We start from the raw sequence: 24,082 nt of genomic DNA, 5'->3' as shown, positions 1-24,082 counted from the left end.
ACAAGCTCTTGCGATGAAATTGACCTTCCTTGTGTTATGAAATACATTTGACCAAGACAAATATGATTCTTCGGGTTCTGAATCGTTCAGTGGGGTCTTTCTCTAACGTATCATTCATATTATTAACATTATACCCAACCAGTTGGATTTCGTGACCTAATATATCCGAAAATAAGCAGAGCGTTGGCAGAGCGTTGGCAGAGCATTGGCAGAGCGTTGGCAGAGCATTGGCAGAGTGTTGGCAGAGCGGTGCAGCTTTCTCGGCTGCGACTTTTTGAGGATTTTCCATGTTGTGGTGGTTGTCTGCAAAGTTGTTTCTGCAGGTCACGAAAAGCTAAATTAACATCATGAGCTGAAATAAATGTTCCTTTGACATTTCAGAGATATGTTTGTTTTTCTGATAAATCTTCGAAAAATAATAGGAACTTCACATTAATATGAACAGTGTATAGTAAAATATGCAAATACTAAATGTCATGTCTCAAAATCGATATCTATCTTACCTCTATATTGTTTTATGTCCTCTGACGAGAAAGATGAGTTCAACGGCGAGCCTGCCTGTAGAGTTCAACGGCGAGCCTGCCTGTAGAGTTCAACGGCGAGCCTGCCTGTAGAGTTCAACGGCGAGCCTGCCTGTAGAGTTCAACGGCGAGCCTGCCTGTAGAGTTCAACGGCGAGCCTGCCTGTAGAGTTCAACGGCGAGCCTGCCTGTAGAGTTCAACGGCGAGCCTGCCTGTAGAGTTCAACGGCGAGCCTGCCTGTAGAGTTCAACGGCGAGCCTGCCTGTAGAGTTCAACGGCGAGCCTGCCTGTAGAGTTCAACGGCGAGCCTGCCTGTGGGCCTTAATTCTGACACGATGCTCTTCTCCTGACTTATGACCACGTTTTCTTCTCTGGCCTCCATTGATTTAGTCGCCCTGATCTTGACCATCCTACAAGGGTAAAAACTCAAATGAGTTTGGAACGGATTATGATGGAGACATGGGGTTTGAATCATTGGTTTTCTTAGAGGATTGTCTACACAATTGACATATTGTTTTATCCATTGGTCTAAATATGTATTTTTGATTGGATGCCCGACTAGTCAATCACTCAACATAAAGATAGGTGGAGAAAATCTACCGTGTTACTCGGGGAGTCATCAAAAGTGGAGGAACAGCAACAACATCATTTGTCGGTGTTCAGGAAGTCGATGTTCAGGAAGTCGATGTTCAGGAAGTCGGTGTTCAGGAAGTCGGTGTTCAGGAAGTCTGCTACTGGCATTCATCTCCTATCTTCACAAAAGTTTGAAAGATAAAGATTATGCAAAGATGTTTTACTCACATCCTCCCACAGCAGGACCTGTTTATGGTCTACTGCCCTGTTACTCATGTAATACACACACACACACACACATGCATACATACATACATACATACATACATACACACACACACACACACACACACACACACACACACACATACATACATACATACATACACACACACACACACACACATACACATACATACATACACACACACACATACACATACACACACATACACATACATACACATACACACACACACACATATACATACACACACACATACCTGCGGTTTAGAATAAATACTCCATGTTCAGTTAACTGTGGCTGCGCTCCAATATCCACACTAGAATACCACTTACAATGCTTGCCAAACACTTTGCTTAATTCTACATGGTATGTTAGTGTGGTTATTAGAACAAAGACAGTTTTATTTATGGGTTCATTCCTCTGTTCCAGATACACTTTCCATGACAGACTGACCAGGTGAATCAGTGAAAACTATGATCCCTTATTGATGTCACCTGTTGTGTATATCGCTTCATTCTAAGTGGAATACTACTGGACACATCGATCGTTCATTCAAAAGTAGTAATTCCACTAAGTATTCTGCTCTCCAGAGACCCAGCAGGCCAGTGTGGACAGTCCAGGAGAGGTTTCCGTGGACGACCCAGAGGAAATGCTGAGATTGGCTGAGCTGATGGAGGGCGTGTCGGTTGATTGTCCCGTGCTCACCTCGGAGACTCACTGTGAAGGTGAGGTTGATTGTCCTGTGCTCATTTGTTCCATATATATCTGGGGGAAAGTACTACTGCTACTAGTTTAACTAGTTGTAATGACACTTTAGCAAAGATTTACATTTTGTTCATAAAGAACATTACAATTGAGTCTCATATGCCACCTAGTGGCCTGGGAATGATATGATATTATTTCAGATTCTTGCATCCTGAAATGAAATGTGAGTGTAAAATGGAGTCCAAATACCTGCCTCTACTACAGTGATGTCATTTTAACAGGATTCAAGGGGGATCAGGTAGACCGAGATGAAGACCTGGTGACACTACGCAGCAAAGATACCCTGGGACAGGTAAGACCCCTATCCTCTTCTTCCTCCTCCTCCTTTCTCAGGATACTCCATGTTTCCTCTCCTTCCAGCTCTTATTACTTTCATAAACTCACTCTCTTTGTATTGCAGATCCTGAAGTCAAGATCCCATTGCGTGGACCGCCACAGCCAGAGCCTGGATGACGTTCGCCTCTTCCCCCTCCCGCCCCCCTCGGCACGACTCTACCCCCTGACTCCTCCCACAGCTACACCTTTGGCCTGCCCCTCCCGGACTCCCAGAGTGACGCTAAGAGCCCGCCAGGGTGTAACAACGGAGGCTACTACCTCCCCCTCCACTGCCCGGCTAAGGGCACCTTCTATGGACACAGGTCTATGAACTGCCTGTCTCTGGATCTACTGGGAGACGAACAGCTGTTGGAGTTCATACTGTAGAACAACACAGAGGACCAATGTCCTTCTTCAAGCCTATTCTCTACCCACATCCCCCTCCAATGAACCTGTAGGATACAGGGGAGTGGCTGCATGCAGCTAGAGTTCTAACTGTAGAACGTCATGTTTTTACACTCCCAGGCCGAACTGTACTGGCCTGGTCACATCAAGGACCCTCTTCATGCCTGTGCTCTACTGTATGACTCAGATACAGGGGAGTGGCTGCATGCAGCTAGAGTTCTAACTGTAGAACGTCATGTTTTTACACTCCCAGGCCGAACTGTACTGGCCTGGTCACATCAAGGACCCTCTTCATGCCTGTGCTCTACTGTATGACTCAGATACAGGGGAGTGGCTGCACAGAGATGTTGGAGGACTTTATGGACCTTTAAGAGGATTGATTGGTATTGGTAGCATTCACTGTGAAATGGAAGGAGGCCATCACCTTCAGTAACCATCCCAATACAGATCAGACTCTACATATTTATTGAACATGTTTGACCTTTTGTAGATACTTTGTACATAATTGTCTTATATTTTCAACTATTTTACTATATTTTTTTACTTTGAGGTACTAACACATTGTAACCATATCAATAACTGTAAATAGGGGTGAACATTGCATTTCTTCAGTTTGTGTGAATCGTGGCATAGTTTGAACCAGGAGTATCTCTAGAAGTACTTTATGGTCTATTGTGAAGAGCAAAGGACTTTACTCCACGATGACATCCTGTGTAAATTTAAATGTATTTATCATTCCATTGTTAAAAATAACCAACAGCATTTTTAATCTTATGTTTTGCTTTTGTTTCCCTTGTATGTCAGTTTAAAATATTTATTTTATTTTTGCATTTTCCAATTAAGAACATTCAAAACAAAAGTGAAAAGATATTAGACAACGATAGTTTGTCTATAAAAAAAATGCTCTGAAATGAACATCGCATAAACAAGATTGTATTTTGTCGTGATAATATTTGATGATATTACAAGTCTGCCATAGCTGCAACAATGTATTGTCCTTTAAAAAAAAATACAAAACTCAAAATGAAATTGTAAAAAACAGTTCAACATGCTTGTACTGCTTGTCAATAACATTCACTCCTGTGTCAAACTACATTTATTAGATTTCTAAATGTTTTCTTTCTATAATTTTTACTTTCTAAGTAGAGCAGCACATTATGAACTATGAAATATTTCTGTCTTCATGCATACACTGGAATGATTATATAAATAAAGCAATGACAAAGAATCTCTCTGTACGTTGCTCAAAGCACATATTGGGGTCAAATCAAATTTGATTGGTCACATACACATGTTTAGCAGATGTTATTGCGGGTGTAGTGAAATGCTTGTGTTCCTTAGTTCCAACAGTGCAGTAATATCTAACGATACACACATCAGTTCTCTTTTATATTGGTCCATTACCTCTGTTACTATAGTGTGTAATTGGTGCACTTTGGATTAGCCTAAATACTGCCTATAAGCCTAAATACTGATCTCTTTTTTGATACAATACAGTCAATGGCAGTGGTATTCAAAGTCGGTTGCGACCCCTAGTGGGATTGAGGGGGAACTGCACTGGTGTCGCCAAACAAACATTTAAGAGTATGGATTATTGTATGGGACAATATACGTTTTTGAGAGACATTTAGAAAAATTAATTTGATGGTTTCATTTTATTTTGATAAGAGAAATGTTATGAATTTAAGGTTATTTAAGGTCATGAGTTTGAAATTATATTTGGCAATAGACCAGTGGCATTCAATGATCTTAATACTAATCCAAGGAAATATTGTCATTCTTCCAGTTATTGAATGTTTTTGTTGATTTACTCAAGAACACTCTCCTTCCAATGAAAGGCATAACTATTGTAGTGACTGATAGTAGAAACAAACACAACAGGTGAGTTATAGTGGTGTCTATTGGTGCATTGTATTGGTGTGTGTTCTATTGGCTTCTATTGGTGCATTGTATTGGTGTGTTCTATTGGCTTCTATTGGTGCATTGTATTGGTGTGTGTTCTATTGGTGCATTGCGTTCTATTGGCTTCTATTGGTGCATTATGTGTTCTATTGGTGCATGGTGTTCTATTGGCTTCTATTGGTGCATTGTGTTCTATTGTTATATGCATTGATGCTGAAAAGTATTTCCTGATCCACTGAATCTCAACAGATCACATGAGCTTCATATGTGACCCATGTATTTACTGCTACTCCTGAGATCGCCCTTCCTCTCAACCACCCAACACAATCAGTCTGATGTCCTGCCTCAACCACCCAACACAATCAGTCTGATGTCCTGCCTCAACCACCCAACACAATCAGTCTGATGTCCTGCCTCAACCACCCAACACAATCAGTCTGATGTCCTGCCTCAACCACCCAACACAACAGTCTGATGTCCTGTCTCAACCACCCAACACAATCAGTCTGATGTCCTGTCTCAACCACCCAACACAATCAGTCTGATGTCCTGCCTCAACCACCCAACACAATCAGTCTGATGTCCTGCCTCAACCACCCAACACAATCAGTCTGATGTCCTGCCTCAACCACCCAACACAATCAGTCTGATGTCCTGCCTCAACCACCCAACACAATCAGTCTGATGTCCTGCCTCAACCACCCAACACAATCAGTCTGATGTCCTGTCTCAACCACCCAACACAATCAGTCTGATGTCCTGCCTCAACCACCCAACACAATCAGTCTGATGTCCTGCCTCAACCACCCAACACAATCAGTCTGATGTCCTGCCTCAACCACCCAACACAATCAGTCTGATGTCCTGCCTCAACCACCCAACACAATCAGTCTGACTGTCCTGCCTCAACCACCCAACACAATCAGTCTGACTGTCCTGCCTCAACCACCCAACACAATCAGTCTGACTGTCCTGCATGTTGTACCAAGTGCACCTGCCATTAAGAGAGCGAGAGAAAGAGGGGAGAGAAAGAGCGAGAGAAAGAGGGGGGAGATTTTGTATCTGACGGGAATTATTTTGGGCTCCAGAGTGGTGCAGCGGTCAAAGTCACTGCATTTCAGTGCAAGAGGTGTCACTACAGTTCCTTGTTTGAATCCAGGCTGTATCACATCTGGCTGTGATTGGGTGGCGCACAATTGGCCCAGTGTCGTCCGGGTTTGACCTGGGTAGGCCGTCATTGTAAATAAGAATTTGTTCTTAACTGACTTGCCTAGTTAAATAAAGGGTACATGTCAGTGGGGCGGGTCTGTCTCAGATTAGGGATGTTGAAATAAAATAAACAACTTTTTCCACTTGCAGGTAATAGAGAGAGTTGTATAGAGTACAACAATTCCTCAGGTTAAGTGAGCCACATGTATTTATATACATATTTGCAAATATGGTGGCGTAGGGCTAGTTTGAAGTTTTTTAGGTTGCTGTAAGTGTATTTCTCTCGCGAGAGTTGCGTTTGACAACGGTGAATGACGTATGAGGAAGTTTACATACCGACAAGCAACACGAGGTCATGTATGAATCTCTGTGGACACATTGAAGTCGGCTCTTGAAATGTCTTCTATTTTAATCAATGCCCTTTTATCAAGTTGCCATGATCCGGATACTTTGTTTAACACGTTGTGCTGGCCAACTGACTCGTGGCCGGACACAGAAAGAGTAGAGGCACTGACAACGTTTATTGATGGAATTGGTAAACTACCCCAGTCTGACACATCTGACGATGGCGACAAAGTTGCCTTTTCAATTGCAAAAAGAGACATCTTTCTACGAAAAGTTGAATCGATCATTTGGACACAATGTTTACCACTTCTCTTGAAAGTCTCTAACGGAGACGGGGCGTGCAAAGGTAAACGTGTGCCAGATGGAAGGGCTGAAATCACCATCGCTGTGTGCAGGCTTCTTTCTGTCTGCATCAACACACTGTGTGACACGGTAGTTTCGGGGCGAGTCGCCCGCGCTGTCCTGCCATCCTTCCAGCTGCCAGACCGGGAGACAGAGGAAGAGCTTCCCGGCCAGGGTGAGGGGCGGCTGGGTATCGACGTGGCTATCGAAGCCATGTCAGTCATCCTACCTGCTCTCTCATCCAACGAAGAATTGACCACGTCGATCCTCTCATCTGCCCTGTCTTGTATCAAGACGTTGCCGGATGCTCTGGTCTCCAAAATCACCGTTCGGCTTATTTTCACTCTCCTCAACTGCTACAGCGAGGATGGGATAGCGAGTAAACTCCGTTTGATTTTAGAGGATTTGTGTAGTTGGCACAAAAGTGACAGCTCAAACACGGACTCACCTGTGGTGACAGGACGCGCCTTGCTGTGTTTAACAACTCTCTCGGACTATCTCTTCTCTCCGGCTAAACTACAGAAACACACCCTTCCTCAAAGTCTGAGCTATACTCGACCTGACCCTCGTCGTTCTCTGCAGTTCTGGACGATTCTACAAGATGGACTGACGCACAAAGACAACGTGTCCCGGAAGCGGGCGTTGTACCTGCTGAAAAGGTGTGTCGCTCTGTCAGAGGATGAGGCGGTTTACTTTCCAAGCAGTTCAGGGTCAAGTGAAGGTGAGATGCTGATACATGCGACTGACATTCAGACAGACGAGCTTGATTATAATATTACCCATGTTAAAACATGTTCGTCACTATACAGAATAATACTCAAGTCTCTAAAACTGTATAGTTGAACCTAATTGTAACTATGTGAGTCCTTTGCAGATAATGATGATATCATATTCAGATGGGCCCCAGACAGATGCAAGCTGCTCAGAGAGTTCTGGGAGGACTATGCCTTGGTTATGGAGACACTGGAGGAGAACCAGGTGAGATATAACATGGATAACACTTACTATGAAACCCCTCTTCCTAATACATTATACATTTCTAACACCATTATGACGTAGTAAAGAACTATTACCGTTCCTCTGTGTTGTGTAGATTCACGTGGTCCGCCCTGTGCTCAACAGAATCCATACGTTGATCCAAACAGCAGCCAATGATAGTCAAGGTGATGTGTGTGTCTCTCAACCATAAGGTGACAACCCAAACCTTTTATATCCCGCTAAATACTGCCTACCAATCGTCCATCTGTCTTCTCTCAGGCGTCAGTCTGTTCCACCCGTCATGGCTGCTGGGTGTGTACCAGCGTATGTTCCACAGTGAGAACAAGTCCGTCATGAGAGAGGGAGTGGATCACCTACTGGAACTCCAGGTGCTCCGACGCCCTGCCTTCGCCCTGGCCTTCTCACAGGTACCTCAGTCAGTGTTAAAACATCAACCCAGACTCCAGGTGGGCCTTCGCCCTGCCTTCGCCCTGGCCTTCTAACAGGTACCTGATACAGTTGTCAGTCAGTGATAGAACATCAACCCAGACTCCAGGTGCCTTCGCCCTGGCCTTCTAACAGGTACCTGGTACAGTTGTCAGTCAGTGATAGAACATCAACCCAGACTCCAGGTGCCTTCGCCCTACCTTCGCCCTGACCTTCTCACAGGTACCTCAGTCAGTGTTAAAACATCAACCCAGACTCCAGGTGGGCCTTCGCCCTGCCTTCGCCCTGGCCTTCTCACAGGTACCTCAGTCAGTGATAGAACATCAACCCAGACTCCAGGTGGGCCTTCGCTCTGCCTTCGCCCTAGCCTTCTCACAGGTACCTCAGTCAGTGATAAAACATCAACCCAGACTCCAGGTGGGCCTTCGCCCTGCCTTCGCCCTGGCCTTCTCACAGGTACCTCAGTCAGTGATAGAACATCAACCCAGACTCCAGGTGGGCCTTCGCTCTGCCTTCGCCCTGGCCTTCTCACAGGTACCTCAGTCAGTGTTAAAACATCAACCCAGACTCCAGGTGGACCTTCGCCCTGGCCTTCTAACAGGTACCTGGTACAGTTGTCAGTCAGTGATAGAACATCAACCCAGACTCCAGGTGCCTTCGCCCTGCCTTCGCCCTGGCCTTCTCACAGGTACCTCAGTCAGTGTTAAAACATCAACCCAGACTCCAGGTGCCTTCGCCCTGCCTTCGCCCTGGCCTTCTCACAGGTGCCTCAGTCAGTGTTAAAACATCAACCCAGACTCCAGGTGCCTTCGCCCTGCATTCGCCCTGGCCTTCTAACAGGTACCTGGTACAGTTGTCAGTCAGTGATAGAACATCAACCCAGACTCCAGGTGCCTTCGCCCTGGCCTTCTCACAGGTACCTGGTACAGTTATCAGTCAGTGATAGAACATCAACCCAGACTCCAGGTGGGCCTTCGCCCTGCCTTCACCCTGGCCTTCTCACAGGTACCTGGTACAGTTATCAGTCAGTGATAGAACATCAACCCAGACTCCAGGTGGGCCTTCGCCCTGCCTTCACCCTGGCCTTCTCACAGGTACCTGGTACAGTTGTCAGTCAGTGATAGAACATCAACCCAGACTCCAGGTGCCTTCGCCCTGCCTTCACCCTGGCCTTCTAACAGGTACCTTGTACAGTTATCAGTCAGTGATAGAACATCAACCCAGACTCCAGGTGGGCCTTCGCCCTGCCTTCACCCTGGCCTTCTCACAGGTACCTGGTACAGTTGTCAGTCAGTGATAGAACATCAACCCAGACTCCAGGTGCCTTCGCCCTGCCTTCACCCTGGCCTTCTCACAGGTACCTTGTACAGTTATCAGTCAGTGATAGAACATCAACCCAGACTCCAGGTGGGCCTTCGCCCTGCCTTCACCCTGGCCTTCTCACAGGTACCTGGTACAGTTGTCAGTCAGTGATAGAACATCAACCCAGACTCCAGGTGCCTTCGCCCTGGCCTTCTCACAGGTACCTGGTACAGTTATCAGTCAGTGATAGAACATCAACCCAGACTCCAGGTGCCTTCGCCCTGCCTTCACCCTGGCCTTCTCACAGGTACCTGGTACAGTTGTCAGTCAGTTCCAGGTCAGTCAGTGATAGAACATCAACCCAGACTCCAGGTGGGCCTTCTCACAGGTACCCAGTTGTCAGTCAGTGATAGAACATCAACCCAGACTCCAGGTGCCTTCGCCCTGACTTCGCCCTGGCCTTCTCACAGGTACCTGGTACAGTTATCAGTCAGTGTCAGAACATCAACCCAGACTGACCTAATTCTATTTTTCCCTTTTCTATGTTATTAGTTTGTTTATTTTATTTATTTAACCCTTATTTTACCAGGGAAGTTGAATGAGAACACGTTCTCATCTACAGCAGTGACCTGGGGAATAGTTACAGGGGAGAGGAGGGGGGATGAATGAGCTGATTGTAAGCTGGGGATGATTAGGTGACTGTGATGGTATGAAGGACAGATTGGGAATGTACAATAGTCAGCAACTTCCTTTTCAGTAGTGGTGTATTCGCGGTCGTTGTTTAGTTTGTTGTCTTGGTGGGTGAGATGATGAGGGACAGTATGTGGTTATTGTATGAGAGATTGACCTCTTATCCTTTCTTCCTCAGTTCATTCTGGGTCCTTTCATGGATGTGATGTCTGAAAGCTCCCTCTTTCACAGGTGAGCCAGTGATCATAGCAGCACAACAGCAAAACACAATGTTGATTTATAGACTCATAGATGATGCCGTTTCTGCTAGTGATGAAGTAGTGAGTTAGGCCTATTTAGAGTGACCGTTGAGGAAGGTTATGTCTCTTCATCTCCAGGACTGCAGGACAGAGTGTAGGAGAGTGTCCTGAGCTGGGAGTCAAGCTGCAGGTCTTCATGGTCACGTTCTTCAGCAGCCTGCCACAGGAGAACAGAGGTACTGTAACAGAGCTTCATCACAGGGCACTGAATAACCTGGGCCATGTTCAGTAGGATACACCGTCTTATTATTGGACAAATTCATGTACATTTCAAAAAGGTTTTCTCCCAACTGAACTTGAGCCAGATGTTTGTCCTGCAGCTTGTTGTAACAGTAATGACTGTTCATCAGAGAGGGTCTAATGTTGATCCTCTGTCTCCCCAGGTCCTGTGTTGCTGCAGCTTGTTGTAACAGTAATGACTGTTCATCAGAGAGGGTCTAATGTTGATCCCCTGTCTCCCCAGGTCCTGTGTTGCTGCAGCTTGTTGTAACAGTAATGACTGTTCATCAGAGAGGGTCTAATGTTGATCCTCTGTCTCCTCAGGTCCTGTGTTGCTGCAGCTTGTTGTAACAGTAATGACTGTTCATCAGAGAAGGTCTAATGTTGATCCTCTGTCTCCTCAGGTCCTGTGTTGCTGCAGCTTGTCCAGCGGCTAGGTTCTCAACACTGGTGTGCTGTCCCCATCCTCTTCCTCTCTCGGGCCCTGTCCCACCTTCCTCCCAGCCCTCTCCTGGGCCCCGACGGCCTGCAAGCTCTCAGGTAGCCTGTCCCATCTTCCTTCCTGCCCTCTCTCAGGCCCTGTCCCATCTTCCTTCCTGCCCTCTCTCAGGCCCTGTCCCATCTTCCTCCCTGCCCTCTCTCAGACCCTGTCCCATCTTCCTCCCTGCCCTCTCTCAGGTAGCCTGTCCCACCTTCCTCCCTGCCCTCTCTCAGGTAGCCTGTCCTACCTTCCTCCCTGCCCTCTCTCAGGTAGCCTGTCCCACCTTCCTCCCTGCCCTCTCTCAGGTAGCCTGTCCCACCTTCCCCCCTGCCCTCTCTCAGGTAGCCTGTCCCACCTTCCTCCCTGCCCTCTCTCAGGTAGCCTGTCCCACCTTCCTCCCTGCCCTCTCTCAGGCCCTGTCCCACCTTCCTCCCTGCCCTCTCTCAGGTAGCCTGTCCCACCTTCCTCGCTGCCCTCTCTCAGGTAGCCTGTCCCATCTTCCTCCCTGCCCTCTCTCAGGCCCTGTCCCACCTTCCTCCCTGCCCTCTCTCAGGTAGCCTGTCCCACCTTCCTCCCTGTCCTCTCTCAGGCCCTGTCCCACCTTCCTCCCTGCCCTCTCTCAGGTAGCCTGTCCCATCTTCCTCCCTGTCCTCTCTCAGGTAGCCTGTCCCATCTTCCTCCCTGTCCTCTCTCAGGCCCTGTCCCACCTTCCTCCCTGCCCTCTCTCAGGTAGCCTGTCCCACCTTCCTCCCTGCCCTCTCTCAGGCCCTGTCCCACCTTCCTCCCTGCCCTCTCTCAGGTAGCCTGTCCCACCTTCCTCCCTGCCCTCTCTCAGGCCCTGTCCCACCTTCCTCCCTGCCCTCTCTCAGGTAGCCTGTCCTACCTTCCTCGCTGCCCTCTCTAAGGTAGCCTGTCCCATCTTCCTTCCTGCCCTCTCTCAGACCCTGTCCCACCTTCCTCCCTGCCCTCTCTCAGGTAGCCTGTCCCACCTTCCTCCCTGCCCTCTCCTGGGCCCTGTCCCATCTTCCTCCCTGCCCTCTCCTGGGCCCTGTCCCATCTTCCTCCCTGCCCTCTCCTGGGCCCTGGCTGCCTGCATAGGGAATAGGGTACCATTTCAGATGCAGACATTGTCTCTAAGACTCTAACTTGACATAAGGTTAATTATTTCTTGTTCATAGTGGCATTTCTTTGGATAAAAGCGTCTGCTAAATGGCATATATTATTTCTTGGTGTGGATTCTATGAATCTCCGTTGAACAGACTGTTCAAGTCGATGGCTTGGGCAAATCTGTGTCTGGGAAACTGTCCCTAATGATTTCTGTGTTGTATCTCAGGGAGGTGCTCCGCTGCACTATGATCACCCACCAGGTGCTACTGAGAGGAGCTGCCCAGTGTTTCCTGCTGAACAGTGCCCTCTCCCTGACAGATGTGGTAAGACACTATGATGTGTTTGTGGCTTTGGTGCAAAGTGATGACATTTTGCACCCAAATAGAGTGTTGAAGAAGAGATTATAGCTGTCAGCGTACAAATGACAACATCTGTTTAGCAACTGCCATTTTGATTATCTTTGTTCCATCTTTTGCAGACCTTAGTGACATTGGATGATGTGTTTAGTTTGCTGGTGCATTTCAGAGCAGACGAGTCTCTACGTAGAGGAACACCGCTCTGGAATCAGGTACTGTGTGGGGGTGGAATGAGGAAGAGCTCTGTCCTCTGGAATCAGGTACTGTGTGGGGGTGGAATGAGGAAGAGCTCTGTCCTCTGGAATCAGGTACTGTGTGGGGGTGGAATGAGGAAGAGCTCTGTCCTCTGGAATCAGGTACTGTGTGGGGGTGGAATGAGGAAGAGCTCTGTCCTCTGGAATCAGGTACTGTGTGGAATGAGGGGGGTGGAATGAGGAAGAGCTCTGTTCTCTGGAATCAGGTACTGTGTGGGGGTGGAATGAGGAAGAGCTCTGTCCTCTGGAATCAGGTACTGTGTGGGGGTGGAATGAGGAAGAGCTCTGTCCTCTGGAATCAGGTACTGTGTGGGGGTGGAATGAGGAAGAGCTCTGTCCTCTGGAATCAGGTACTGTGTGGGGGTGGAATGAGGAAGAGCTCTGTCCTCTGGAATCAGGTACTGTGTGGGGGTGGAATGAGGAAGAGCTCTGTCCTCTGGAATCAGGTACTGTGTGGGGGTGGAATGAGGAAGAGCTCTGTCCTCTGGAATCAGGTACTGTGTGGGGGTGGAATGAGGAAGAGCTCTGTCCTCTGGAATCAGGTACTGTGTGGGGGTGGAATGAGGAAGAGCTCTGTCCTCTGGAATCAGGTACTGTGTGGGGGTGGAATGAGGAAAGAGCTCTGTCCTCTGGAATCAGGTACTGTGTGGGGCTGGAATGAGGAAGAGCAGCTTCAGGCCCTGTGTCAGAGAATCAGCTGATGGTACCAGTACCAGTACTGTATGGGGGTGGAATGAGAAAGAGACTGTCTTTTCAAACTGTTTTTAAAATAGAGGTATTTCCATCAGTTGTCCAACACCAAATGGAGCTCTCCTCCTCAGCTGTGTGACTGGCTGGCACAGGTGAGTCAGGCCCTGTGTCTGGAATCAGGTGATGGTGTGGGGTGGCAGGCACAGGTGAGTCCTGTGGAGGCTGGCAACACCAAATGGAGCTCTTCCTTTTCAAACTGGCTGGCACAGGTGAGTCCATCTGGCTGGCACAGGTGAGTCCCGGCTGGCTGGCACAGGTGAGTCCCGGCTGGCTGGCACAGGTGAGTCCCGGCTGGCTGGCACAGGTGAGTCCCGGCTGGCTGGCACAGGTGAGTCCCGGCTGGCTGGCACAGGTGAGTCCCGGCTGGCTGGCACAGGTGAGTCCCGGCTGGCTGGCACAGGTGAGCCGGCTGGCACAGGTGCTGGCTGGCACAGGTGAGTCCCGGCTGGCTGGCACAGGTGAGTCCCGGCTGGCTGGCACAGGTGAGTCCCGGCTGGCACAGGTGAGTCAGTTTTTCAAATTCCGAGTATTATCCGATCAGGAATATCAACAGGTACAGATACGAGTATGTGTAGATGGACTCACCTCTAGTATACAGAATAGATGACTGTACTGATGAACTTTGTTGTGCCGTCCAACAGACCAGACAGACAGTGTCCCAGACCCAGGAGAGGCGGAGCTGCTAGCCAAGGCCATCCTACTGTGTGTTGACATAGAGGGGAGGACTCAGAGGTCTGGAGGAGAGCAGACTACTGGTGTCAGCGGTGGGATGGACTCGCTCTTACGCCCCCTACTGGACACACTGAGCAGGCTCCACACTAATGTCTACCTGCCGCTACGCAAGACTGACAAGAGCCTGCAGCTGCTGCTACGACTACTGCAGCTCACACCAGCCAGACACACCCCTGCTGCAGTACTGCAGCTCACACCAGCCAGACACACCCCTGCTGCAGACCTGCAGCTCACACCAGCCAGACACACCCCTGCTGCAGTAGAGAAAGAACAAGGTATCTACTGTACTCTGCTGTACTGTACTCCACAGTACTCTACTGTACTGTTCTCTGCTCTACTGTACTCTACTGTATTCTGCTGTAAACTACTGTGCTCTACTGTACTGTGTTCTACTCTACTGTGCGCTGCTGTACTCTACAGTACTGTACTGTTCTCTGGTCTACTCTACTGTGCTCTACTGTACTCTACTGTATTCTGTTGTAAACTACTGTGCTCTACTGTACTGTGTTCTACTGTGCTCTACTGTGCTGTGTTCTACTCTACTGTGCTCTACTCTACTGCTCTACTGTACTCTACTGTACCCTTCTCGACTCAACTCTTCTCAACTTGACTCAAGTAGTGATCCATAGCAGTGATTCAAATGGATTCTTAGTAATGATCCACATTGATTCATAAAACCGTAAACATGCAAAATAAGATGTCATTCATTGTTTTTTTTTTAAACAACTGTTTTGTCTTCTGTCTCATAAAGAAGACAGTGTGACGGTCTCCATGGAAACGTTGGTTCTGGGCGTGGTGGAGCCCATTCAGGAGTTTATTCTCCGAAGACTGAGTGGAGAACTACAGGAGGTGAACACACACTCTCACTCTCACTGTCACTCTCTCTCACTGTCACTCACTCTCACTGTCACTCTCTCTCACTGTCACTGTCGCTCTCACTTTCACTCACTCACTCACTCACTCACTCACTCACTCACTCACTCACTCACTCACTCACTCACTCACTCACTCACTCACTCACTCACTCACTCACTCACTCACTCACTCAGTGTTCATAAACCCAATTGAATTGATTACTCAGCCTGATACCCAGAATTTGTAGGAAACTGGTTGGAATGAATCAGACGGAGGCCCAGCTACAATTGTCAGGAATGTTTATTTATGAGAGCTCTGCCTATCATTTCCGGTACATTGGTCTATATACCTCACATTTCGTCATAAATGTCCCTCCTCCTCTCAGATACAATGGCAACATAGTTCTCAACACAAGTCTTCTTCTACTCACAAATAGTCTGCCACCTGTTAAACAATCTACTACAAGCCCAAGGTCTCTCCCCTCCCTGGGTGGGGACAGAATGTCCTGTAAGGAACACAGTATTCCAGCCTGTCTGACAATAGCTCCATTTTGTTTCTCACTTACACCCTGCTTACATACTAAAAAGGAACAGAAAGTCCTTGTTCTAATTTTTGACTAAAACTACACACATTAGATTTAGTTTTATGATTCTAATAAGTTTCATACAGTGACAGGGTAGTAATTATGTTAGTTATAGTTCTATGTTAAATGTATACATCATTTAGTCATTATTCATAAAACCCATAACACTCACTCACTCACTGTCACTCTCGCTTTCACTGTCACTCGCTCTCACTGTCACGCTTTCGCTGTCACTCTCTCGCTTTCACTGTCACTCGCTCTCACTGTCACGCTTTCGCTGTCACTCTCTCGCTTTCGCTGTCACTCTCTCTCGCTTTCGCTGTCACTCTCTCGCTTTCGCTGTCACTCTCTCTCGCTTTCGCTGTCACTCTCTCGCTTTCGCTGTCACTCTCTCGCTTTCGCTGTCACTCTCTCTCGCTTTCGCTGTCACTCTCTCTCGCTTTCGCTGTCACTCTCTCTCGCTTTCGCTGTCACTCTCTCTCGCTTTCGCTGTCACTCTCTCTCGCTTTCGCTGTCACTCTCTCTCGCTTTCGCTGTCACTCACTCAATCTCACATCCTACAACATTGATCATGTACCTGCATTTCTCCTCTGCCTGTGTTTTGTTTGTCTGTCCTCTCCAGCTATGTGATGTAGAGCGTGCTGAGCTCTACCTGTCAGTGCTGAAGGAGGTGGTGCTGATGTACAGTGTGTTAGAGTGGAACCACTCCAAGGTACAGGAGGCCTATTTCCCCAGACTCCTCAGATACGTCCTGAGGACCCTAGAAGCTGACCAGGTACAGTATTCCAGGATCGACCTCCCCTCTCTCAGGCTGCTCTCCTTCGCTAGTCACTTCATACATCATTGGATTCATGTGTCAATTTGAATAATGGGATATTTTCTTTAGCAGTTAGACTCTGATTTCAAAAAGACTAGTTGAACTGCTATTTGTCATATTGATATTCATCATGGTTTTCACTATAAAACTGGAAGGGACTTGTGTGTGTTTCTCTTAGATCCCCTCTGTGGCGGGTCAGGTGTCCAGGGCGGTTGCCATGGCGTCGTTGGCCATGACCTGTGAGGTTGCAGCGTTGGGAGTGTTCAACCTCCAATCAGAGACCACGATTCTACTGGTCCATCTGTCTAGCTACTTCTACTCCCCTGCTCCACCCCCAGCCCCTCCTCTCTCTCTGGTCAACTTCAACCAGACCCTGCTGAAACCTCCAACTGCAGCTCAGTCAACAGGGTCAGTACAGAACACTTTGTGTAGTATATAGAATGCATGGTATTGTTTAAATGCAGATGTACTGTATCATCAGGACAAGGTGTTGTATAGTAAACCACTAGTATAAACACTATATGACCCTCGTTTCTCTGCCAGTCACGGCTCTAAATTGTGACTGTTTTGGTCACATGCTCTTCAATAATTTGCTGTTCAACCTGGAATTTACATGTGGGAGAAAACCCAGAGGTTACAGGTCAAATGAAGATTGTGTCAAGGATATGCACATCTACATACATAGTGAGCTGCTAATGTATTGGGACAGTGACACATGTGTTGTTGTTTTGTCTCTGTACTCCAGCACTTTGGATTGATACAATGACAATGAGGTTAAAGTTCAGACTGTCAGCTTTAATTTGAGGGTATTGTCCTCCATATAGGGTGAACTGTATACAAAATGAAAGGTACAGAGTCCCCCCTTTTTATGGGACCAAAAGTATCGGGTCAAATCAACTTATGTGTATTAAAGTCGTCAAGTTTAGTATTGGTCCCATATTCCCAGCACACAATGATTACATCAAGCCAGTATTTGGTCCCATATTCCCAGCACACAATTATTACATCAAGCCAGTATTTGGTCCCATATTCCCAACACACAATGATTACATCAAGCCAGTATTTGGTCCCATATTCCCAGCACACAATGATTACATCAAGCCAGTATTTGGTCCCATATTCCCAACACACAATGATTACATCAAGCCAGTATTTGGTCCCATATTCCCAGCACACAATTATTACATCAAGCCAGTATTTGGTCCCATATTCCCAACACACAATGACTACATCAAGCCAGTATTTGGTCCCATATTCCCAACACACAATGATTACATCAAGCCAGTATTTGGTCCCATATTCCCAGCACACAATGATTACATCAAGCCAGTATTTGGTCCCATATTCCCACACACACAATGATTACATCAAGCCAGTATTTGGTCCCATATTCCCAACACACAATGATTACATCAAGCCAGTATTTGGTCCCATATTCCCAATGATTAACACACAATGATTACATCAAGCCAGTATTTGGTCCCATATTCCCAGCACACAATGATTACATCAAGCCAGTATTTGGTCCCATATTCCCAGCACACAATGATTACATCAAGCCAGTATTTGGTCCCATATTCCCAGCACACAATGATTACATCAAGCCAGTATTTGGTCCCATATTCCCAGCACACAATGATTACATCAAGCCAGTATTTGGTCCCATATTCCCAACACACAATGATTACATCAAGCCAGTATTTGGTCCCATATTCCCAACACACAATGATTACATCAAGCCAGTATTTGGTCCCATATTCCCAATGATTACATCAAGCCAGTATTTGGTCCCACATTCCCAACACACAATGATTACATCAAGCCAGTATTTGGTCCCATATTCCCAGCACACAATGATTACATCAAGCCAGTATTTGGTCCCATATTCCCAACACACAATGATTACATCAAGCCAGTATTTGGTCCCATATTCCCAGCACACAATGATTACATCAAGCCAGTATTTGGTCCCATATTCCCAGCACACAATGATTACATCAAGCCAGTATTTGGTCCCATATTCCCAGCACACAATGATTACATCAAGCCAGTATTTGGTCCCATATTCCCAGCACACAATGATTACATCAAGCCAGTATTTGGCCCCATATTCCCAACACACAATGATTACATCAAGCCAGTATTTGGTCCCATATTCCCAGCACACAATGATTACATCAAGCCAGTATTTGGTCCCATATTCCCAGCACACAATGATTACATCAAGCCAGTATTTGGTCCCATATTCCCAGCACACAATGATTACATCAAGCCAGTATTTGGTCCCATATTCCCAGCACACAATGATTACATCAAGCCAGTGACTCTACCAACTTGTTGGATGTATTTGCTGTTTGTTTTGGTTGTGTTGCAGATTATTTAGTGTCCAATAGAAATGTATAGATTTTATTAGGATCTATTTTAGCCCAAGGGCTAGTCTTCCAAGAGTCATTAAGAAATGTTAGACATAGAAAAGTAAAAACACAGCATTCACATTCCTGTTACCTATACATATTACACCACCCAGCCTAACCCTCCTCCACCCACATACCTCTTTATTTTGAAAAACGTTTTTAATGAATTAGCAGACACTCTTTTCCAAAGGAACTTACAGCAGTGAGTACATACCTTTTCATATGTTTTATTATTTTCATACTGATCCCTGTGGGAATAGAACCCACAACCCTGGTGTTCCAAATGCTATGCTTTACAACTGAGCCACAGAACCTATAACTCACGTGCACATATGAATTTAAATACAACAGAACATATAATAATAATAATAATAATATATGCCATTTAGCAGACGCTTTTATCCAAAGCGACTTACAGTCATGTGTGCATACATTCTACGTATGGGTGGTCCCGGGGATTGAACCCACTACCCTGGCGTTACAAACGCTCTACCAACTGAGCTACAGCTACCTCTTAGACCCACTCTAGTCTAGTTTTAAGACAACTTAACACTACTATTTGGCAAGTTCGTTTTTTTTTCTCCTTTCCCTAAAACTAAAAGCTATTTTGCACAGCTCTAATTTATTTTGATATTCAGAGGTCCCTAGTAGATGTGTTGTCTGGGAGATAGTAGTAATCAGAGGTCCCTAGTAGATGTGTTGTCTGGGAGATAGTAGTAATCGGAGGTCCCTGGTAGATGTGTTGTCTGGGAGATGGTAGTAATCAGAGGTCCCTAGTAGATGTGTTGTCTGGGAGATAGTAGTAATCGGAGGTCCCTAGTAGATGTGTTGTCTGGGAGATGGTAGTAATCAGAGGTCCCTGGTAGATGTGTTGTCTGGGAGATGGTAGTAATCAGAGGTCCCTGGTAGATGTGTTGTCTGGGAGATGGTAGTAATCAGAGGTCCCTGGTAGATGTGTTGTCTGGGAGATGGTAGTAATCAGAGGTCCCTGGTAGATGTGTTGTCTGGGAGATGGTAGTAATCAGAGGTCCCTGGTAGACGTGTTGTCTGGGAGATGGTAGTAATCAGAGGTCCCTGGTAGATGTGTTGTCTGGGAGATAGTAGTAATCAGTGGGCCTTGCCAATATCTCTGAAATATTAAGAGTTTGTCATCTGTCACAGTGTTTCAGAGCAGGGTCCTCTCCTCAAGGACTGGGGCCGTATGGCAGCTCATTTCATCCGGGACCAGTGGACGTGCCTGGGATACGGGAGGAGAATAGGCCCACCCGGGCCCCTGGAGCTCCCCAGGGCGCCAGGGTCCCTCCAGGCTGCTATAGAGGCTCTGTCTCTGCTACCCAGTGGCCTGGTACTTCCTGTACTGGACTTCATGGCCTCCATGTTGCCACAGGTGAGTCTTAGCATTGACTACAGCTGATATTGTCATGTCCACTACCTGGCTGAGACATTCTATCTCACCCAGCTCTCTACAGGCTTGTCCACACCAATAACCATGTTTAAAGGAATAGTTCACCCAAATTACAAAACAACATGTTTCCTTACCTTGTAAGCAGTCTATGGGGAAAGACAGTGAAATCCAAGCCTTGGTTTTGTTTAACAGCTGATTTAGACTACAACAGTGTTTCAGTGGTCATGTGGCCAAGTCATTTATGTCCTGCTTTATATGGCTTCTGATAAGGCAATATGAAATAGTGAACCTGTATTCCCCCCCACCAGGTGGCGCTGTCTGAGGAGGCCCTGTGTGTAGAGGCTGTGACTGTCTCCTGGAAGCTGGTGCTGGGACTGAGCAGTAACCCTCATGACTTTTGGCCCACCCTGCAGGGCTTTGTGACCATGGCCTTTCACCACAGCCTGCTGGAGTTAACAGAGGAGCAGGCACCTGGGCTCACTGTTACTCTACAACAGGTAACTAGAGGGAGGCATGGGGTATCAACACCTGGGTTCACTGTTACTCTACAACAGGTAACTAGAGGGAGGCATGGGGTATCAACACCTGGGTTCACTGTTACTCTACAACAGGTAACTAGAGGGAGGTATGGGGTATCAACACCTGGGTTCACTGTTACTCTACAACAGGTAACTAGAGGGAGGCATGGGGTATCAACACCTGGGTTCACTGTTACTCTACAACAGGTAACTAGAGGGAGGTATGGGGTATCAACACCTGGGCTCACTGTTACTCTACAACAGGTAACTAGAGGGAGGTATGGGGTATCAACACCTGGGTTCACTGTTACTCTACAACAGGTAACTAGAGGGAGGCATGGGGTATCAACACCTGGGTTCACTGTTACTCTACAACAGGTAACTAGAGGGAGGTATGGGGTATCAACACCTGGGCTCACTGTTACTCTACAACAGGTAACTAGAGGGAGGCATGGGGTATCAACACCTGGGTTCACTGTTACTCTACAACAGGTAACTAGAGGGAGGCATGGGGTATCAACACCTGGGTTCACTGTTACTCTACAACAGGTAACTAGAGGGAGGCATGGGGTATCAACACCTGGGTTCACTGTTACTCTACAACAGGTAACTAGAGGGAGGCATGGGGTATCAACACCTGGGTTCACTGTTACTCTACAACAGGTAACTAGAGGGAGGCATGGGGTATCAACACCTGGGTTCACTGTTACTCTATAACAGGTAACTAGAGGGAGGCATGGGGTATCAACACCTGGGTTCACTGTTACTCTACAACAGGTAACTAGAGGGAGGCATGGGGTATCAACACCTGGGTTCACTGTTACTCTACAACAGGTAACTAGAGGGAGGCATGGGGTATCAACACCTGGGTTCACTGTTACTCTACAACAGGTAACTAGAGGGAGGCATGGGGTATCAACACCTGGGTTCACTGTTACTCTACAACAGGTAACTAGAGGGAGGCATGGGGTATCAACACCTGGGTTCACTGTTACTCTATAACAGGTAACTAGAGGGAGGCATGGGGTATCAACACCTGGGTTCAAATGGTGTTTAAAATCTTTCAATTACTTTGAGCTGTTTTCTGAGCTCACAGATAGACAGACTATTCTATTGGTTCCATTTTTGCCAGGTTAGCTCAATCAAGAGCAGCTAAAGTATTTTAAAGAAAATACATCCTAATTGAACTCAGGTCTGTATGGACAGATCTGTGTTGTGGCAGGCAATGTGCTACATATTCACTACTTGGGAGAAATGGCAAGAAGTTTCAAGTGTTTAACAGAAGATGTTGTGGTTATTATGAGTATTTAAACACAGTGTTGATGTGGACACAACTGATGTGTAATTAACCCACTACTGACTCCTCTCAATCTCTAGATAGCCGTTGAGTTGATGGAACTCTCCCAGGCCAAGACCGGTGTATTCAACGTTCTGATCCAACACTGCTGCCACACCTGGCTGCCCTCTGACCCAGGAAGTGAAGGCCAGAGCCAATCAGATGCCATGTTTTCCAGTGCCCTTCTGCACCTTGACATCCTGGCTGAGGCATGCGTGTATGGACCTGTGTTCAGGAGGGACCAGAGGTGGGTGTGGAGTGTGAGAGAATGTGAGTGAGAGAATGAGAATGTGAGATACAATGTGAGAGGTGTGAGAGAGAGACAGAGAATGTGAGAGAGTGTGTTATTGGAGTGGTTGTTGTGGACTGAGGGTCTGGATAATGGATTGTCTTCTCCATAGGCTGATCCAGGAGGTTCAGGTCTATGTGGAGAGGCTTGGAGAGGAGTGTGCTGCTAACACTGCAGTCCCCAGGTCAGCTGCTGAACTCCATCTACTGTACAATACTGTAGTCTACTGTACTGTTCTGTCATCTACTGTACTGTTCTGTCTACTCTACTGTTCTGTCGTCTACTGTTCTGTAGTCTACTCTACTGTTCTGTCGTCTACTCTACTGTTCTGTCGTCTACTCTACTGTTCTGTCGTCTACTCTACTGTTCTGTAGTCTACTGTTCTGTCGTCTACTCTACTGTTCTGTCGTCTACTCTACTGTTCTGTCGTCTACTCTACTGTTCTGTCTACTCTACTGTTCTGTCTACTCTACTGTTCTGTCGTCTACTCTACTGTTCTGTCGTCTACTCTACTGTTCTGTCGTCTACTCTACTGTTCTGTCGTCTACTCTACTGTTCTGTCTACTGTTCTGTCGTCTACTCTACTGTTCTGTCGTCTACTGTTCTACTCTACTGTTCTGTCGTCTACTGTTCTGTCGCTCTACTGTTCTGTCGTCTACTCTACTGTTCTGTCGTCTACTCTACTGTTCTGTCGTCTACTCTACTGTTCTGTCGTCTACTGTTCTGTCTCTACTGTTCTCGTCTACTGTTCTGTCGTCTACTCTACTGTTCTGTGTCTACTGTTCTGTAGTCTACTGTTCTGTCTACTCTACTGTTCTGTCTACTCTACTGTTCTGTCGTCTACTGTTCTGTCGTCTACTCTACTGTTCTGTCGTCTACTGTTCTGTTCTCTGCCTCTACTCTACTGTTCTGCCGTCTACTCTACTGTTCTGCCGTCTACTCTACTGTTCTGCCGTCTACTCTACTGTTCTGCCGTCTAGTATACTGTTCTGTAGTCTACTCTACTGTTCTGTCGTCTACTCTACTGTTCTCTACTGTTCTGTCGTCTACTCTACTGTTCTGTAGTCTACTGTTCTAGTCTACACCACTGTTCTGTAGTCTACACCACTGTTCTGTCGTCTACTGTTCTGTCTACACCACTGTTCTAGTCTACACCACTGTTCTGTAGTCTACACCACTGTTCTGTAGTCTACTGTTCTGTAGTCTACTGTTCTGTAGTCTACTCTACTGTTCTGTGTCTACTCTACTGTTCTGCTGTCTACTCTACTGTTCTGTCTACTCTACTGTTCTGCTGTCTACTCTACTGTTCTGCTGTCTACTCTACTGTTCTGCTGTCTACTGTTCTGTCTAGTCTACTGTTCTGCAGTCTCTACTGTCTACTCTACTGTTCTGTCTACAGTCTACTACTTCTGCCGTAGTCTACTGTTCTGTCTACTCTACTGTTCTGCCGTCTACTCTACTGTTCTGTAGTCTACTCTACTGTTCTGTAGTCTACTCTACTGTTCTGTAGTTCTCTCTACTGTTCTGTACTGTTCTGTCAGTCTACTGTTCTGTAGTCTACTGTTCTGTAGTCTACTGTTCTCATCTAGTCTACACCACTGTTCTGTAGTCTACACCACTGTTCTG

General features: G+C 46.8%; 2 protein-coding genes across 3 annotated transcripts in view; both read left to right on the top strand.

Annotated features, from left to right (window-relative positions):
* Window positions 1-4,080, top strand: part of zgc:172136 (uncharacterized protein LOC566376 homolog) — a 32,256-nt gene extending 28,176 nt beyond the window's left edge. The window contains exons 13-15 of one of the 2 annotated variants that reach the window (XM_046335935.1): window positions 1,917-2,066; window positions 2,328-2,398; window positions 2,507-4,080. In XM_046335935.1, coding sequence (XP_046191891.1) covers window positions 1,917-2,066; window positions 2,328-2,398; window positions 2,507-2,752 — 467 coding nt within the window. In that variant the 3' untranslated portion in view covers window positions 2,753-4,080. The remainder of the gene's footprint in view (window positions 1-1,916; window positions 2,067-2,327; window positions 2,399-2,506) is intronic. The other variant, XM_046335936.1, reaches the window with a different exon arrangement.
* A 2,176-nt stretch (window positions 4,081-6,256) lies between these two features.
* Window positions 6,257-24,082, top strand: part of tarbp1 (TAR (HIV-1) RNA binding protein 1) — a 43,015-nt gene continuing 25,189 nt past the window's right edge. Inside the window, exons 1-20 of the mRNA XM_046335942.1 lie at window positions 6,257-7,345; window positions 7,499-7,602; window positions 7,718-7,787; window positions 7,882-8,030; window positions 10,220-10,272; window positions 10,419-10,516; window positions 10,964-11,099; window positions 12,374-12,470; window positions 12,626-12,715; window positions 13,579-13,653; window positions 13,740-13,941; window positions 13,995-14,009; window positions 14,149-14,514; window positions 14,991-15,088; window positions 16,300-16,452; window positions 16,673-16,902; window positions 20,070-20,295; window positions 20,622-20,810; window positions 22,209-22,414; window positions 22,569-22,640. Of these exons, the coding sequence (XP_046191898.1) occupies window positions 6,334-7,345; window positions 7,499-7,602; window positions 7,718-7,787; window positions 7,882-8,030; window positions 10,220-10,272; window positions 10,419-10,516; window positions 10,964-11,099; window positions 12,374-12,470; window positions 12,626-12,715; window positions 13,579-13,653; window positions 13,740-13,941; window positions 13,995-14,009; window positions 14,149-14,514; window positions 14,991-15,088; window positions 16,300-16,452; window positions 16,673-16,902; window positions 20,070-20,295; window positions 20,622-20,810; window positions 22,209-22,414; window positions 22,569-22,640 (3,641 nt within the window). The 5' untranslated portion in view covers window positions 6,257-6,333. The remainder of the gene's footprint in view (window positions 7,346-7,498; window positions 7,603-7,717; window positions 7,788-7,881; window positions 8,031-10,219; window positions 10,273-10,418; window positions 10,517-10,963; window positions 11,100-12,373; window positions 12,471-12,625; window positions 12,716-13,578; window positions 13,654-13,739; window positions 13,942-13,994; window positions 14,010-14,148; window positions 14,515-14,990; window positions 15,089-16,299; window positions 16,453-16,672; window positions 16,903-20,069; window positions 20,296-20,621; window positions 20,811-22,208; window positions 22,415-22,568; window positions 22,641-24,082) is intronic.

Source organism: Oncorhynchus gorbuscha, unplaced genomic scaffold (assembly GCF_021184085.1).
Source record: "Oncorhynchus gorbuscha isolate QuinsamMale2020 ecotype Even-year unplaced genomic scaffold, OgorEven_v1.0 Un_scaffold_877, whole genome shotgun sequence".
In the NCBI taxonomy this organism is placed as follows: domain Eukaryota; kingdom Metazoa; phylum Chordata; class Actinopteri; order Salmoniformes; family Salmonidae; genus Oncorhynchus; species Oncorhynchus gorbuscha.
Note: the sequence above shows the minus strand (reverse complement) of the source record. Positions and strands in the feature narration are given on the sequence as shown.